Genomic DNA, 17,687 nt, shown 5'->3' with positions numbered 1-17,687 from the left:
TCCACGCTGAAGGTGTATCTTTCACCAGCATACTCATTTTTAATATGCTGGGCTGATAATAAAAGCAAACGTTTATGGTTGACTCCCATGTTCAATAGAACACATTGTGCAAGTTGCTTAAGCTCATCAGCATCTCACACAGAGAGACTGTGCCTACTAGTTGGCATAATTGGCTGTTACTTGTTCAAATAAAATTTAATCAATATGACTGTGACATTCCACAGTACAGAATTAGGTTGGCAAAATCTAAATTTAAACTCTTAAAAAAAGATCTGTAATCTAGTTTTCACTTTATCATTTACAAACTTTCTTCTAAAAGAGTTTGTTTTTTTTTTTTTGGCTGTGCAGTAGGCATGAGGGATCTTAGTTCTCCCAAAGGGGATGGAACCGAGGTTGCCTGCAGTGGAAGCTTGGAGCCCTAACCACTGGACTGCCAGGGATTTCTGACTTTCTTCTAACAGAGTCTGACAAGACCTTTTTCCTCTGTCAACTGTGAATGTCAGTGTGACCTTTTCAAGTTCATCATCACTGTATATACTAAAAGTATTTTTCAACTACATTTTTTGTTAAGTAAATTGATGTAACTTTTATGCTTAAATTATAAAATAAGGTATTCTAGAAATGATACATAACAACTATAATAGAGCAAATCAGGAAAGGAGTATGTCAAGGCTATATATTGTCACCCTGCTTATTTAACTTACATGCAGAGTACATCATGAGAAATGCTGGACTGGATGAAGGACAAGCTGGAATTAAGATTGCTGAGAGAAATGTCAATAATCTCATATATGCAGATGACACCACTCTCATGGCAGAAAGTGAAGAAGAACTAAAGAGCCTCTTGATGAAAATGAAAGAGGAGTGTGAAAGAGTTGGCTTAAAACTCAACATTCAGAAAACTAAGATCATGGCATCTGGTCCCATTACTTCATGGCAAATAGATGGGGAAACAATGAAAACAGTGAGAGACTTTAGACAGTACATTAAAAAGCAGAGACATTACTTTGCCAACAAAGGTCTGTCCAGTCAAAGCTATGGTTTTTCTGGTAGTCATGTATGGATGTTGAGAGTTGGACTATAAAGAAAGCTGAGCATCGCAGAACTGATGCTTTTGAACTGTGGTGTTGGAGAAGACTCTTGAGAATCCCTTGGACTGCAAGGAGAAACAACCAGTCCATTCTAAAGGGAATCAGTCCTAAATACTCATTGGAAGGACTGATGCTGAAGCTGAAACTCCAATCCTTTGGCCACCTGATGCAAAGAACTGACTCATTTGAAAAGACCCTGATCCTTGGAAATATTGAAGGCAGGAGAAGGGGACGACAGAGGATGAGATAGTTGGATGGCATCACAGACTCAATGGACATGAGTTTGAATCAACTCTGGGAGTTGGTGATGGACAGGGAGGCCTGGCGTGCTGAAGTCCATGGGGCTGCAAAGAGGTGGAGACGAATGAGTGACTGAACTGAACTGAATAGAGCAATATCTGTAAGCCTTCTGTGGTGCTAGACTGTGGTAAGAGCTTTAAAAGATACTCTTATTTAATATACCCAAAACACATATGAGGTGGGTACTTTGACTCTCATTTTTAAAGATGAGAAAACTAAAAGTCCATCTCTTGCCCAAGGTCCTGTAATGAGTAAGTGACAGAGTCAGCATTCATACTTAAGTATGTCAGACTTCATAGCCATTACATCTTTTTCAATAAAAATTATATCTTTAAAATTCAGTTATTAGATTTTATTTCAAACAATATTGAGATTTTTATAAAGACTTCTATTTTTTAAATTTTTATTTTTTATTTTAAACAATGACTATTGAAGCAGCATTCACTTAATAGAAAAAGGCTGTCATCAACTATTTTATATACTTTTCACAAAGAAGATGATATGAAGAAACAACTAGAGTTATTATACACTTATCTCTTAAAAATGTGTTTGTTTTTAAAGTAATCTGAATCCTCAAGTAATTGAAATATAGTTACTACATCTTACCTTCGAGGAGGAATGTTAACATCTGCCAGTGTATACAGAGGTGTTAGGCTTGAAACAAGATAATGCAGTTGAGGAAAAGGAACTAAATTCATGATAATTTCATTCAGGTCCATATTAAGGGATCCTTCAAACCTGGCAGAGCTAAAAAATTAACATTAAAACATGAAAAATATTTAAGTTAATGTAGCTTGATTTAGTCAGCAGGCACTTTCTTATTTTTGTACACTGTACTTCAGTAGAGAATATATGCTTTTTCTGTATTAGTGAAATTTAGTATCATGAACATAATGTATAAAGATAATTAAAATATAACACAACATCTACAGCAATTCTTGTTTCTGAATTATCTAAATTATAACCAGACACACGACCACAGTTGTTAATTATATACGTAAAATTTTTACTTAAAACAGACTTCAGATTGAATCAAATACATATAGTTCAATAGTTAGTTCTATAAATCTTACTATTAATAAATTCCCCCAGGGTTTGCTTATATGTGGTATAATTTGGAATAATGCCAAAGCAATCTTTTAGATCAAAGTAAAAGAAATATTTTGGACCAGCTAATAAAGTTACAGATCAGCTGATTTAAAAGGTTAATTTACAGAAAGGAAAAGAAAAAAAAGTTGGCTTTTGTCTAACCAAAGTGTTTCTCAAGTATATCTCCCACAAAACCTTTTATCATTTAATACCTATTAATATTTCATGGACTGGTTGGATCTCCTTGCAGTCCAAGGGACTCTCAAGAGTCTTCCCCAACACCACAGTTCAAAAGCATCAATTTTTCAGTGCTCAGCTTTCTTCACAGTCCAACTCTCACATCCACACATGACCACTGGAAAAACCATAGCCTTGACCAGACGGACCTTTGTTGGCAAAGTAATGTCTCTGCTTTTTAATATGCTATCTAGGTTGGTCATAACTTTCCTTCCAAGGAGTAAGCGTCTTTTAATTGGGAAAAGACCCTGATGCTGGGAGGGATTGGGGACAGGAGGAGAAGGGGACGGCAGAGGATGAGATGACTGGATGGCATCACAGACTCAATGGGCATGAGTCTGAGTAAACTCCAGGAGTTGGTGATGGACAGGGAGGCCTGGCGTGCTGCGATTCATGGGGTCGCAAAGAGTTGGACACGACTGAGCGATGGAACTGAACTGAATATTTCATGGAATGTGCTTGGGGAAAATGCTGCTCCGGAGTCAGTGAAAATAAAATTCTGATCTATCATTCAAAGATCTGAAAATACTAGACAAACTAAAATTTTTTAAATAAAATTTTTAAAAAAGTTTCTACAACTCAGACTAACTAAAAAATGCTACTGCGAAACATCATCAAAAGCACAGTGCAGTTTTTTCGAAACTTCCCACCCTCTCCTTCTCCCACAGAGTCCAAAAGTCTGTTCTGTACATCTGTGTCTCTTTTTCTGTTTTGCATATAGAGTTATCATTACCATCTTTCTAAATTCCATATACATGTGTTAGTATGCTGTAATGTTCTTTATCTTTCTGGCTTACTTCACTCTGTATAATGGGCCCCAGTTTCATCCATCTCATTAGAACTGATTCAAATGAATTCTTTTTAACGGCTGAGTAATATTCCATGGTGTATATGTACCACAGCTTCCTTATCCAACTAATAAAAATAACTGAAAAAAAAATACTAAAAAAAAAAAAAAGCACAGTGCAGTTTTTAAACTGCCCCGAGGCACACTGTGAACAGAATTACCTCGTTAAGTTGAGCAGCAAATTGGCCACAACGTTGTTCATTGCATCGAAAGGTTTCTCCTGCCGCTTTTTGAAAACTCCAGTACTTGAGGTAACCAGACTCTTTGGCTTTATAGCTGCACCCAACTTTCCAGAATTCACCATGAGGTCAATTTTGCTAATGATGTCAAATAAAGACTTTTAAGGGAAAAATATTGGGAAAGAAGCTAATTAAGAAGAGAAGACATAGATGACAATTCTTCTACAAAAAAAAATGAATTTAAATTTATTTTTTCTCTTAGATGGAAAGGCTGAAAAGAGGAGACTGTTTCACATAAACACACAAGCAAGACACAAGACTGAATGTATACACAATATGTCCATAAATTACAATCCCATTTCTTACTTGGTTGTCAATGGGCAAAACACAGTCTGCATGCTCATTAAGTTCCTTCATTGCCAAGATGCTATTGTAAGGTGAGGTTATGACATCATCCTCACCAGAAGGATAAATTGAAGTCACGAATCTATATACTTCTGGGAATTCATCCTCGAGTACCTTTAAAAGAAATGTGCCAAGTCCAGATCCTGTTCCTGAGGATTAAGATTTCAGAAAGAAAACAACATAAATGGTTCAGAATGTAATTGTAAAGAACCTGGATTTCTGTGGGGTATTTTTGGTAAAAATATTTATTAAAGACAATTTTCAACTCATATCTGTGATTATACATATATTAACTAATTAATTTCAGATAAATAAATGACAATACAGGTAGTGAGACTTGAAGTCATGAATTCAATCTCTGGGTCTGGCTATGATGATTAGAGACCTTTCTACTCTTCACACTTTTCTACATTTAAATTATATCTATAGAATGTCAAGAGAACCTATCCAAGAGTAAAAAATTCACCTAAAACAGTATTCAGACTACACTTGATGTTAAGCAACTTAAGAAAACCAAATTATCTTGACATCTTTGGTGTAGCACCTACATAATCTTAATGATGAACTGTATCATGGCACGAAACAACTTAAAACGCAGAGTTAAAATGGTTTAAAGTTAAGCATAACCAACTATAATTTACATAATTTAAAAACAGGAAAGCTTTTTACTATCTGTCTAAAAGCAGAAACTCTAGGAATTCCATCCAGGTTAACTCTCTGACACCCAGAGTTCTATTTACACAAATTCAGATATTTTTAAGAACTTAAAACTTAAAGAGAGAAAACTGGAATCCTTTATCCTGGTGGTTTTCAAAGTATGGCTTGTGAACCGTTAGTGGGTTATAAACCTAATTTATAAGATTATGACTAGTATTCTCTTTTCTTTAATGAAACAAAAGAAATAATAGTAAGTCACATATAGTATGGGTAAATAATCTTCTGTTTTAGTTTGTGCATGTTTGTGTGTGTGTGTGCTGGGCTGTGATATAAAACGTACTTCTTGCTATACTGATGAAAGAAAAGTTTAAAAGCCAATGCTCTAACCCCATGTGAATATTAAAAGGTTATGAAATTAAAAATATTAGATGAAAGTGACAGATTTTTTTGGGTTAAAAAGAGTCCTTAATAAGGACTTTCTAAGCATTATAAAAAACCAAAGCCATTACAGAAAAAGACAGATTTGATTCCATTAAAAATAAAATTTCTCTCCATATATATGAAAAAAAAAGCAAACTAAGAAAAAAATCTTCAAAACATATGATGGAGGACTAAATTTCTTTAATAAAGAGAGTTACAAATCAACAGTAAAAAACATGAATAATGCAATGGAAAAATGAGCTAAGGACAGAAATTGCAATAATTATAATTATTATAATAAACCAAATAATAAAATAAACCAAATTGCAAACAGATGTAAAGATGCTCAACCTTTCATCTAATTAAAAGTGCAAATTAACACATAATAATTTTGAATGTATTAATGTCTCATAATACACAGTGTTGGTGACAGTGTGGGGAAATAAACTCTTTTAAATTGCTGCTAATACAGACTGGTGCAGTATTGTGGGAAGGTTATTTAGTAGTATCAAACAAAACTTAAAAGGTACCAACAAACTTTGGTCCCACTTTCCTATCTAGGAATATTGCTTACAGCTATTGTGGCACAAACGAACAAAGATGCAGATACCAAATGTTCGCTGGGGATTTTTATGTGGTAACTAAAAACCATGAATAATTTGACATCCATCAATGAGGAACTGACTTTAAAAATTATTACATATTTACACAATTGGATATTGTGGGCTAATATTGAAAAATGTTCAGAAACAATTTAAGGTGAAAACATGATAGAGTAATATGTGTTGCATGATCTTGTTTATGTAAAAACACAAAAAATGTGCAAAGAAAATATCTGGAAGGAGAGACATTGGAAACTTGATTATCTGTGAGGAGAGAGATTAAGGATTAGATGTGGGAAAAAACTTCATTTTTAATCTTCAATATTGTTTCAAGTATATTTGTCATTTTCAGTGAACTATGAATAAAGTATAATCTACTGAGGTTCTGAGTAATAAAGGGATACAAAAAGGTACCATAAAGAACTATAAATCAAACTGGTATTTTTTGGAAAACTTACTCAAAATCTGCAGGTTAATTATGTCAGTACAAAGAAAACCAGTTTCTCAATTTAATGATTATGATGGCCTTCTAAAGGCTTGGTTACACTGCAATTTAATTTTCAAATACTATCATATTGAATAATAAAGTCAATTGTACATAACTTCCTGAATATAACAATCTTAATCTCAGCTTGGAGGAAAAAAGTGTGGCAAATTTTTCTTTTAAAATAGGCTAATTCTCTTTTGAAATTAGCAAATTATGATCAGTTTCTACTTCATGGAATAGAGGAGCAAAATACTTCACTTGCAAAGTACAAGTTTCCCTGGGAAAGAAAGCAATGCAGATCATTTATTCTAGGTTAAGGTGGTTAATTACCATGTAAGGAATGATTTAAAGGAATTGCCTAAGAGGATTTCTTTTACTTATTTCTCCTACTGAACACAAGAAAGGACTGAAGGTGGTTAAAGAAAGGGTACTGATATTCTTTTGCAAGCACATCTATGAATATGTACAAATACTTAGCTCTAGTTAGGATGCAGAACCACACAAGAAAACTCTTAGGAGAAAGGCAGCGTTCCCAAAAAGCTTATACTAAAATCTGCTGCTGCTGCTAAGTCGCTTCAGTCATGTCCGACTCTGTGTGACCCCATAGATTGCAGCCCACTAGGCTCCTCCGTCCCCGGGATTCTCCAGGCAAGAACACTGGAGTGGGTTGCCATTTCCTTCTCCAATGCATGAAAGTGAAAAGTGAAAGTGAAGTCGCTCAGTTGTGCCTGACTCTTAGTGACCCCATGGACTGCAGCCCACCAGGCTCCTCCGTCCATGGGATTTTGCAGGCAAGAGTACTGGAGTGGGGTGCCATTGCCTTCTCCATGCTGAAATCTACCTTCCACTAAAGACAGAAGAAGAGTTTTTTCAGATTCAGTTCTATTGGCTCTTTAAATGCGTTTAAGTTTGTAAAAAATGGTCAGAGTGACACAATTTGACAAAAGTTTAAGATAAAAAGCTGTTGTGTACATGCACTCATAAACACACTCTTAATTAACAGTTCTATCTTTTTAAAGTAAAGGCCTGAAAACAAGACTTATGTTGACAAAATGAATACCCACTTGCATTTTCACACTGTAATAGACAAATGATTGAATAATTTTACCTCCTCCCATGGAATGTATTACAAAAAAACACTGCAAACAATCACAGTGCTCTGCTGACTTTCTGAGTTTCTCTAAAATCTTCTCCTGATAAAGACTGCCAAACACTTTGTGACCCACTGCCCTAGAAAAAAGAATACAGATTAAAAAAAAAATTTTGCATTTATTATTTCAAGATTTTATTATTTCTGACTTAAAAGACTATAAACTTGAAAAGGTATTTTTACTGTTTTAAGTAAATTCTATTCCTGTTTAATATCAATAAATCATATTATATAATCTTAAAGATACTTGGTAGAAAATTGAGCAAATACACATACACACACACACACACACACACACACACACACACACACACACACACACATATATATTTATAAATATAATCCACAAGTAACCTGGTAAGATAGTTCACTATCAATGGATATTAAACTACAGTTTTTAAAATTTATCTTCTTTTAAGGTGTAAACACAACAAAATGAGCTTTTAGTTACATAGACTTTCTTCCCTCATCTTTAATCTCTGACTGTGGTGTATGTTATGTATTAAAAAGCAGATTGTGGTCAACTAGAAAGATATGAAAAATAAAAAATTCTAAATGGACCTTAGGCTTAAAATATGAGAAAAACATTGGTCACACCATGTTAGTACTAGATGAAATGCCACACATTTCATCTACTAATATTCATGAGGCTCTGCAAGCCTTTTTGGTTGCCCAGATTCTCAAGTATTATTATGGTGAACTGATATGTAAGAATAACTTTCATACAACATGTGGTCAGGTGTAACTCAAAAGTTACAGAATAAGTTATATATGCTGGGACACTGGTCTGGCTTGCATCTCAGTATCTGTATCACCATTTCCCATTAAATCTGACTGATGGGAAAACTTTGATAGAGTCTTTACTATTACCTATAGTAAGAGGTAAGAGAACAGTTTATACTTGCAACTTTTGTCACTACCTAGCATTTACAAAGAATCAAATTACAAGGAGAAATTTAGTAAATGAATTTTTCATGATTCATCTTTTTCTTTAAAAAAAAAAAAGAGAGAGAGAGAGAGAGACAGACAATTAGGATGCAGATAGCTTCCAAGCATTGTGAAACACTATCATCTATGAAGGAAAAGATGATGGCTGAAAGGCCTAGTGTTAGGTGTGGCAAATTACATCTTGCTTTCATGTCAGTAGGACCCAACAGAATGAAACAAAGATTCCTCATGGTTTTCAGATGACATTTAATTTTTACATTTGGCATAATCTCACCAATTATTCCCTGAGCCAGAAATATCAGTGATGAGCTGCTTACTATCAAATACATCTCTCAAACGTCCCTGAAGAATTTCATTTACTACCCCTTCCTCCATGTCAATCAAGACAGCCTGAGAAAGAGAAATGAAATGTAATCAGCATGTTTTTCTTTAGTCACTCTATAAATAAAAATAATTTTTGAGCTTATAGTTACATTGTTCTTTTTATAATTTAAACCAGATCAAATATTTGACTCTTTTATATAGAATCTGTTACAAAAATTAAAAAATTAATTTCACTCTGCTCCAAAAGTGGAATCCAATGAAAAGATGGATTCTGAAACTTTACCCAAAGAATAAGAAGGAAAAAAGGGAACTGAATGATTCTCTCTGGTTTTCTAACAATTCTTTTATGCATATGCCTAGTGTTAGCTGCTTAGTCGTGTCCGACTCTTTGTGACCCCATGAACTGTAGCCCATCAGGCTCCTCTGTCCATAAAATTTTCCAGGCCAGAATACTGGAGTGGGTTGCCATTTCCTTCTCCAGGGGAAAGTAAGAATAGCTATAGTAAAAGTCACTCAGCCATGTCTGATTTATGTGCCTATGTGACTATACATTTCTTGAGAACAAAGTCTCAGAAGTCTAGATGGTAACATTAACCAGAAAAAATTCTCAATGAATGTAGGGTGCATTAACATATTAGCTTGCTAGGTACAACCATGCTACTCTTGATGAAATCACAGCTGAAAACTGTCCAATTCAAATCAGTAAACTACTTATATGTGCAAAGCCAAGGTACTGGACAGATGTCAAAGACGACGACAGTATCCCTCCCTGCCAGTAATTCACAGTAAAAATTCACAAACTCATAAATGCCACAAGCTTTACTGAGATGGGAGACAACATCTATTACTAAAAAGAAAATGAGAACCTCCTGAAGTCAGTTTTGAAAGAATCACCATTTTCATAGTCACTTAGCCTTAAAGTCTAACAGTCTATAACTTTTTGAATCTTTCCTTTGTCATATCAGACCTTTGTTTCTCCCTTGGAAGTTAATGACAATTGGAAGGAATTATTCTGGATTCCTAACTTAGTCAGCCTAGGTCTGGAGTCACGGCCTCTAAGATTTGATGTTTATTATTTTATTCCAGAGCTACCTGGTGATAACTATCAGGCCTTTCAGCTTTCCCTAATTGTAATACAGGATTTACCAAATTCTGAGTGTTTGCCTGTTAACCTAAGATATTGGACACAATGGAGGAACCCAACTACCAAGTTATCTTTTAAAGTTTAGACTCTTCAGTGATCCACATGATACCAAGACTACTAAGGAGAAATGGAAGAAAACTTTCTAGGAAAAAAGTCAAAGGCTACAGAAGCATGCTGATTTACCGTCTCCCAACAGTGTTTCCTCCATTTCCCAACCCGCTCACTGGTATGGTGGTGGGAAGGAGCTCAAACTGGGAGTGGACTAGGAAAAGTCAACATTTCTTCACTCTGAGTAAGATCTGGTAGGGACTAACATACTCCCTAAGGCATGAACTATACCAAAGGTTAATCAATTATTCTAATTAGGTTAATCAATTATCCTAATAAGCACATGGTCTCCTAAACACAAGGAGATGGTACCCAGGTACCACAACACTACTGTTCTCTACTCTTTTAGCCACTCCTCCAGGTCCGATCCTTATCATCTCAATTATTTCCATATCATCTAAACTACCTTTATTTTTGTCATAATCAAATATTACTGATCAACAGCTGTAAAAAGCAGTTTGTTGTAGAGACACAAACACAGAAGAGAAGTGTTGTTAGAATTAGCTTGAGACTAAACACAAGCTATTGACTAGAAGTATTTTTGTTCAGGAGTTTTTACATGGTTATGGTATGTATTCACGACAATATGGTTGAATCCATGCTTTGTCCTGGGAGCAATATCTATGATGAAAAGAAAATTTTCACCATATTCAAATGAAAATTAACCTCCAGGAGAATGTATTTTGGACAAGGGAATGGCAAACCACTTCAGTATTCTTGCCTTGAGAACCCCATGAAGAGTATGAAAAGGCAAAAAGACACTGAAAGATGAGCTCCCCAGGTAGGCAGGTGCCCAACAGACTACTGGAGAAGAGTGGAGAAACAGCTGCAGAAAGAATGAAGAGGCTGAGCCAAAGTGAAATCAACACCCAGTAGTGGATATATCTGGTGATGGAAGTCACATAGGGGGCTGGAAAGCAAAAGTAGGAAGTCAAGAGATACTTGGAGTAACAGGCAAGTTTGGCCTTGGAGTACAAAAGGAAGCAGGGCAAAGGTTAACAGTTTTGCCAAGAGAACACAGTGTTTACTATGACTAGTAATCACCCTCTTCCACAACATAAGAGATGACTCTACTCATGGACATAACCAGATGGTCAATACTGAGAGCAGATTGATGATATTCTTTGCAGCCAAAGAGGGGGAAGCTCTATACAGTCAGTAAAATCAAGACTGGGGGCTGACTGTGGCTCAGATCATGAACTCCTTATTGCAAACATCAGACTTAACCTGAAAAGTAGGGAAAACCATTAGACCATTCAGGTATGACCTAAACCCCTTACAATTATACAGTGGAAGTGACAAATAGATTCAAGGGATTAGATCTGACAGAGTGCCTGAAGAACCATGGATGGAGGTTTGTAACACTGCACAGGAAGCAGTGATCAAAATCATCCCCAAGAAAAAGAAATGCAAAAACGCAAAATGGTTGTCTGGGGAGGTCTTACAAATAGTTGAGGAAAGAAGAAAAGTGAAAGGCAAGGGAGAAAACGAAAGATATATCCATCTGAATGCAAAGTTCGAAAGAATAGCAAGGAGAGATAAGAAAGCCTTCCTCAGTGATCAGTGCAAAGAAATAGAGGAAAACAATAGAATGGGAAAGACTAGAGATCTCTTCAAGAAAATCAGATACCAAGGGAACATTTCATGCAAAGATGGTCACAATAAAGCACAGAAATGGTATGGACCTACCAGAAGCAGAAGATATTAAGAAGAGGCAACAAAAATACACAGAACTATTCAAAAAAGATCCTAATTATCCAGATAACACGATAGTGTGATCACTCACCTACGGCCAGAGCCAGACATCCTGGAATGTGAAGTCAAGTGGGCCTTAGGAAACATCACTACGAACAAAGCTAGTAGATGGAATTCCAGCTAAGCTATTTCAACTCCTAAAAGATGATGCTCAATATACCAGCAAATTTGGAAAACTCAGCAGTGGCCACAGGACTGGAAAAGGTCAGTTTTCATTCCAATCCCAAAGAAAGGCAATGCCAAAGAATGTTCAAGTTACTGCACAACTGTACTCGTCTCACATGCTAGTAAAGTAATGTTCAAAATTCTCCAAGCCAGGCTTCAACAGTACATGAACTGTGAACTTTCAGATGTTCAAGCTGGATTTAGAAAAGGCAGAGGAACCAAAGATCAAATTGCCAACATCTGCTGGATCATCGAAAAAGCAAGAGAATTCCAGAAAAACATTTATTTCTGCTTCATTGGCTACACTAAAGCCTTTGAATGTGTGGATCACAATAAACTGTGGAAAATTCTGAAAGAGATGGGAATACCAGACCACCTTACCTGCCTCCTGAGAAACCTGTATGCAGGTCAAGAAGCAACAGTTAGAACCAGACATGGAACAATGGACTGGTTCCAAATCAGGAAAGGGGTACGTCAAGGCTGTATATTGTCACCCTACTTATTTAATTTATATGCAGAGTACATCATGCAAAATGCCAGGCTTGATGAAGCACAAGCTGGAATCAAGATTGCTGGGAGAAATATCAGTAACCTCAGATATGCAGATGACACCACCCTTATGACAGAAAGCACAGAGGAACTAAAGAGCCTGTTGATGAAGTTGAAAGAGGAGAGTTAAAAAGCTAGCTTAAAACTCAACATTCAAAAAACGAAGATCATGGCATCAGGTCCCATCACTTCATGGCAAATAGATGGGGAAACAATGGAAACAGTGACAGGCTTTATTTTCTTGGGCTTCAAAATCACTGCATATGGTGACTGTAGCCATGAAATTAAGACACCTGCTCCCTTGGAAGAAAAGCTATGGCCAACCTAGACAGCATATTAAAAAGCAGAGACATTACTTTGCCAACAAAGGCCATCTAGTCAAAGCTGTGGTTTTTCCAGTAGTCATGTATGGATGTGAGAGCTGGACCATAAAGAAAGCTGATTGCTGAAGAATTGATGGTTTTGAACTGTGGTGTTGGAGAATACTCTTGAGAGACCCTTGGACTGCAAGATCAAACCAGTCAATTGTAAAGGAAATCAGTCCTAAGTATTCATTGAAGGACTGATGCTGAAGCTGAAGCTCCACTACTTTGGCCACCTGATGTGAAGAAGGGACTCATTGGAAAAGATCCTGATGCTGGGGCAGACTGGAGGCACTAGAAGGGAACAGCAGGGGATGAGATGGTTGGATGGCATCACCAACTTGATGGACATGAGTTTGAGCAAGCTCCAGGAGTCAGTGATGGACAGGGAAGCCTGGCATGCTGCATGCAGTCCAAGGGGTCGCAAAGAGTCAGACATGACTGAGCAACTGAACTGACTGAGAATGTATTTCAGGCTTAGAGTTAGGGTGGCTTTTATTATTTATCTAGACATATATTTCGCCTAAAATATTAGGCAAAAAATGCTAAATATGCAGCGTTTTTACTTTAAGCACAAAATTTTTCCCCTGAAGTTTCATGGAGACACAAATATCTGCTTAATCATATTTATATTAAATGTGGCTTAGCAAATACTTTTTTAAAAGTTGAGAAGTTAAAGTAAAATTTTATTCTAATGATAGTTACAGATGTACAGTTATTTTAAAAACACATGCAATATAAGAATCCAAGTGTATACAACTTACACGTGCTTTTAAAGAACAAATTTTCCCTTTGGAAATACTGCCACCATCACCAACCACTCTGAAAGATAAAACATGAGAAAAGGTCATAAGATAGCCCATGGGTAATAATCCTATTAGATAATAAGGTTAACTTCCATCTGTAGAGTAAAGCTACTTATAGGTCAAGAGAGGCAGACACAAAAGGCAACAAAGAAGCCATTCTTAACCTGCATCCTCCTTACTCATCTCCCATCAGGCTGAAAGAGCAAGGAAATTATTTCCCTGTTTTTTTCTGCAGTTTGGGCTGGCCACGAAATCTAGTTCTGGGTAGTGAGGTAAAAAGGAGTTATTCTGGGAAGCTTCCTGATAAAAATGACCAGATGTAGCTGGTCCTTTTTCCTATTTTGAACATGAACATGGATGGGATTCCTGGCAGTGGAAACTGTCATTTTATAGTTACAAGCAAAAAAACACGAGGTCAAAAAACCAACACATGAAACAATATGACAGTATCTTGGTCTTTAGGGCAATTCTCCAGACAGAGATCATCCGATTTCCAGTTTTCTTTGAATGTGACATAACTGGATACATCTACTGTTTAAGCCACCATTAGTGAGGCTTCCTGTTGCAGCCAAACACACATCAACTAACTATCAGTTATATACTATTGAGTATCTAAGGCTGTTTCTAGTATATCATGTTGAAGATAAGTCACCAAATAGTTTACAAGACAGAATATACGAAGGAAAGCTGCGTTGAGTATAGATGATGCCAGAGGTCAGGTTTGATAAAATATAGTCCTCAGGCCAGCACTGACCAGCTACTTGTGAAAACAAGTTTTACTGGAATAAAGTCACATCATTTGTTTATGTTCTATCTATACCTGCATTCATGCTATCAGAGCAGACTAAACGAGATGTGGCATGGGCTTTATGGTCTGCAAAACCTAAAATATTTACCATCTGGTCCTTTATAGGAAAGGCTTGGCAACCCTTGGTATAGGTATATTCCTATCATGCTATTAAAAAGGTATGATAATTTCCTCAAATAGATAAAGAAGTATATAAAAAGATGTGGTCCTGTTCTTGAAAAAGAAATTTTGTACTACTTTGTGGAATAGATGCTGCATGTATTCATAGCGCATGGAAAGAAGAGCAAGATGCCAAGGCCCTTTTTTCAAACTTGATACTAGGGAAATAAGAATGCTCTCAGGTTAAACTATAAAACAAACCAAAGAGATGAGACTATAGTTATGTAAAATCACCTTATTAAGAGAGAATGGCTTTGAGGCTGAGTCTCAACTATACAACAATGAAAAGAATACTACAGAGGGAATGGGAGTACGAATTTAGTTAGAATACTACCTACAAGGAAGTACTGCAAAGGCGAAATTTGACTCTTAATAGTATTTAAGGGAGAAGATATTATAGTGTACAAACAAGAGGAAACCTAGTCTATGTGACAGATGTCTCCACATTAATAAAGATAAATAACACCAGTCATTAAGTTAAGTAATATATCTAACTTACTTTGGTCTGATTCCATGGTCATTAAGCAACCTTCTATTACTTAGATTTCCTGATAGATTTCTTACAGAACAGAATGTGCCTTTGAAAGATAATAAGTATCTAGTCTTGAGTTATAGTTCCTGTTGTCCATGACTACATTGACTTTCTGCTTTTTAATCTCCCATCTTAGTTTGGTTTTCTGCCTGTACTGGAGAGCACGGGACCCATTCTCAAGGTGTCAATGAAGTTTCTGAGTTTGCAAGCCTGAGGATCAAAATCTGAAATTCACCAAAAAGTGGGGCCTACCTAGCCTTTTCTGGGAGATAACTGCCTCAGATATACAACCAACTATTTCAAAGTAGAACTGAAATTTTTATTAGGTTAAAACTCACATAAACCATTTATTTTTCAGTTCAAGTCCAGCAGATTTAGTTTCATTAAGCATTTTGAGAATGCATGAACTTCATGACTTAATATTAAATGCTTAGAAAAAATACTCTGAACAAAATATTACTCTTTCAGGTAAAAGATATATACTTACATATTTGTGGTTGTTGTTTAGTCGCTAAGTCGTGTCCAACTCTTTTGCAATCCCATGGACTGTAGCCCACCAGGCTCCTTTGTCCATGGGATTTCCCAGACAAGAATACTGGAGTGGGTTGCCATTTCCAGGGAATCTTCCTGACCCAGGAATACAACCAGCGTCTCCTGCATTGAGTTCTTTACCACTGAGCTACCTGGGAAGCTCTGTATTTACATATACCCTTTATTAAATTAACAAAACTAATCTGACAACATCTGCTTTGTTTCTTTTTAGCACATTCTATTTGTAGAGCAAACACTCCTGGCCACAAGTAATATCACAGGAATGTAAACAGTACAGTTTTCTTTCAAAAGTTAGCCATTATTGAATGCATTAACAAGATACTCTCAGGGAAATTTTCAGCATTCCTTTTAGTGAAATTTTATCTCAAGGTCAAGTTGAATGTACATTAAAGGTTCTTTTTATTTCTTGATATAAAGGAATAGAAGGAAACGTAGTCCTGCTCTGCTGAATAATATGAGAATATTAATGACAAGAGAATACGTTTTCAATAATGAGAAAAACAAACAAAAAGATGGACAACTTCTTTACAGCTATCAACTGTCATTGTCCTTTCAAAAATTTTACCACAAACTGCTGACATAAAAATAATCATTATGCTATGTGATAAACTTTAACCCCATCTTACCTGGTATCCACATTTCTAAAGAAGCTGCTTATTGCCTCATCATAAATCCCTTTCTAAAAAGAAAAAATACATGTATTGGTGTTTGATTACATTTAGCCTCTTTTCCAAATTAAGTCTTTTTAATTTAAGGATTATTAATTTAATTATCCCACCATACTTTAAAGGCTGGCATACAGCTACAATAAAAAAAGCAAATAATCATAAAATGCTTGGATTCATTCTTCCAATCTAGAGAAGAGGAAATGTCGTGAGATCTATGGATTAAATTCAGCTGGTGGTACTGAAGAATGATGTCCTCACAGAATTGTAGAACAGGTGCATCAAATGAAAGCTTTCCTTGGATTCTTGGCAATCATTTAAAAAAACTAACTGGTTAAATTAAGGATTACAGTACCACACACGGTTACCTACTAATGCAGACTGGCCTGCTGCAGTCCATGGGGTCACAGAGTTGGACACGGCTTAGCAACTGAACAACTTTCACATATGCTATATCATTGCTCCTCACAAGAGCCCTGACAAAGAGGTCTCTGGCCAGTGTTCCTTAAGACTGTTGTGTGTCTAACGCCGACTTAAATTTGTCCTTAATGTTTGTCCATAAGTTTGAGTCACTTTGCTGTGCAGAATAAATAACCACGACATTGTAAATCAACCATGTTGTTCTTTTAGTTGCTAAGTCGGGTCCCACTCTTTTGCGACCTCATGGACTGTCGCCCGCCAGACTCGCCTGTCCACGGGATTCCTAGGGTCTCTTACATCTGCATTGGCAGGTGGGTTCTTTACCACTAGCGCCACCTGGGAACCACCAACAATACTGGAGTGTGTTGCCATTTCCTACTCCAAGTAATCTTCCTGACCCAGGAATTTAACCCCCGTCTCCTGCATTGACAGGCGGATTCCTCACCGCAGAGCCACCAAGGAAGCCCCCAAATCAACTGTACTTCAATAAAATTTAAAAACAAAAACAAAAACCAGTTTGCCCTCTACCAAGAAGACCTCATATAAAAATAGTGACCAGACAAGAGCTCACAGAGGGTGATTTTTGCTTATTTTTCGGAAGAGCCTCAGTGACGATCTGGGGTGCGGGTGGGGAGTTAGGGTTAGCAGTACCTTGTTGACGGCGGCGTGCTCTCTTAGCGCCAGATCCCAGAAGCAGCAGCCGATCTGGTTTCCGCACTGGCCCACTGTGCCCAGGAAGGAAAGAGAACAGACATTAGGCGGGAAAAAGGGCCACTCGCCTCGGCGGCGAATGGGTTCCCATCCTCCCAAGGAGGCTCACCCTGTACGACCACCGACTGGGTCATGCTTCGGCACGGCCAGCCCGCAGCACCCGAGCCCGCGCCAGCCTCCGTATTCCGCGCCCACCAACGGGCGCTCTCCAAGGA

At 36.8% G+C, this 17,687-nt stretch overlaps 1 protein-coding gene across 2 annotated transcripts in view; it reads right to left on the bottom strand.

The window, feature by feature from the left end:
- TUBE1 (tubulin epsilon 1) overlaps nucleotides 1-17,687 on the bottom strand; it is a 23,806-nt gene extending 6,119 nt beyond the window's left edge. For both annotated transcript variants that reach the window (XM_065911516.1, XM_065911517.1), the window contains exons 1-9: nucleotides 17,582-17,687; nucleotides 17,413-17,486; nucleotides 16,303-16,355; nucleotides 13,584-13,641; nucleotides 8,687-8,802; nucleotides 7,423-7,544; nucleotides 4,110-4,297; nucleotides 3,726-3,901; nucleotides 1,998-2,138 (exon numbers count right to left, since the gene is read on the bottom strand). In XM_065911516.1, the coding sequence (XP_065767588.1) occupies nucleotides 1,998-2,138; nucleotides 3,726-3,901; nucleotides 4,110-4,297; nucleotides 7,423-7,544; nucleotides 8,687-8,802; nucleotides 13,584-13,641; nucleotides 16,303-16,355; nucleotides 17,413-17,486; nucleotides 17,582-17,606 (953 nt within the window). In that variant the 5' untranslated portion in view covers nucleotides 17,607-17,687. The remainder of the gene's footprint in view (nucleotides 1-1,997; nucleotides 2,139-3,725; nucleotides 3,902-4,109; nucleotides 4,298-7,422; nucleotides 7,545-8,686; nucleotides 8,803-13,583; nucleotides 13,642-16,302; nucleotides 16,356-17,412; nucleotides 17,487-17,581) is intronic.

This window comes from Muntiacus reevesi, chromosome 19 (genome assembly GCF_963930625.1).
Source record: "Muntiacus reevesi chromosome 19, mMunRee1.1, whole genome shotgun sequence".
NCBI lineage: Eukaryota > Metazoa > Chordata > Mammalia > Artiodactyla > Cervidae > Muntiacus > Muntiacus reevesi.
This window is presented reverse-complemented; position numbering and strand designations above follow the sequence as displayed.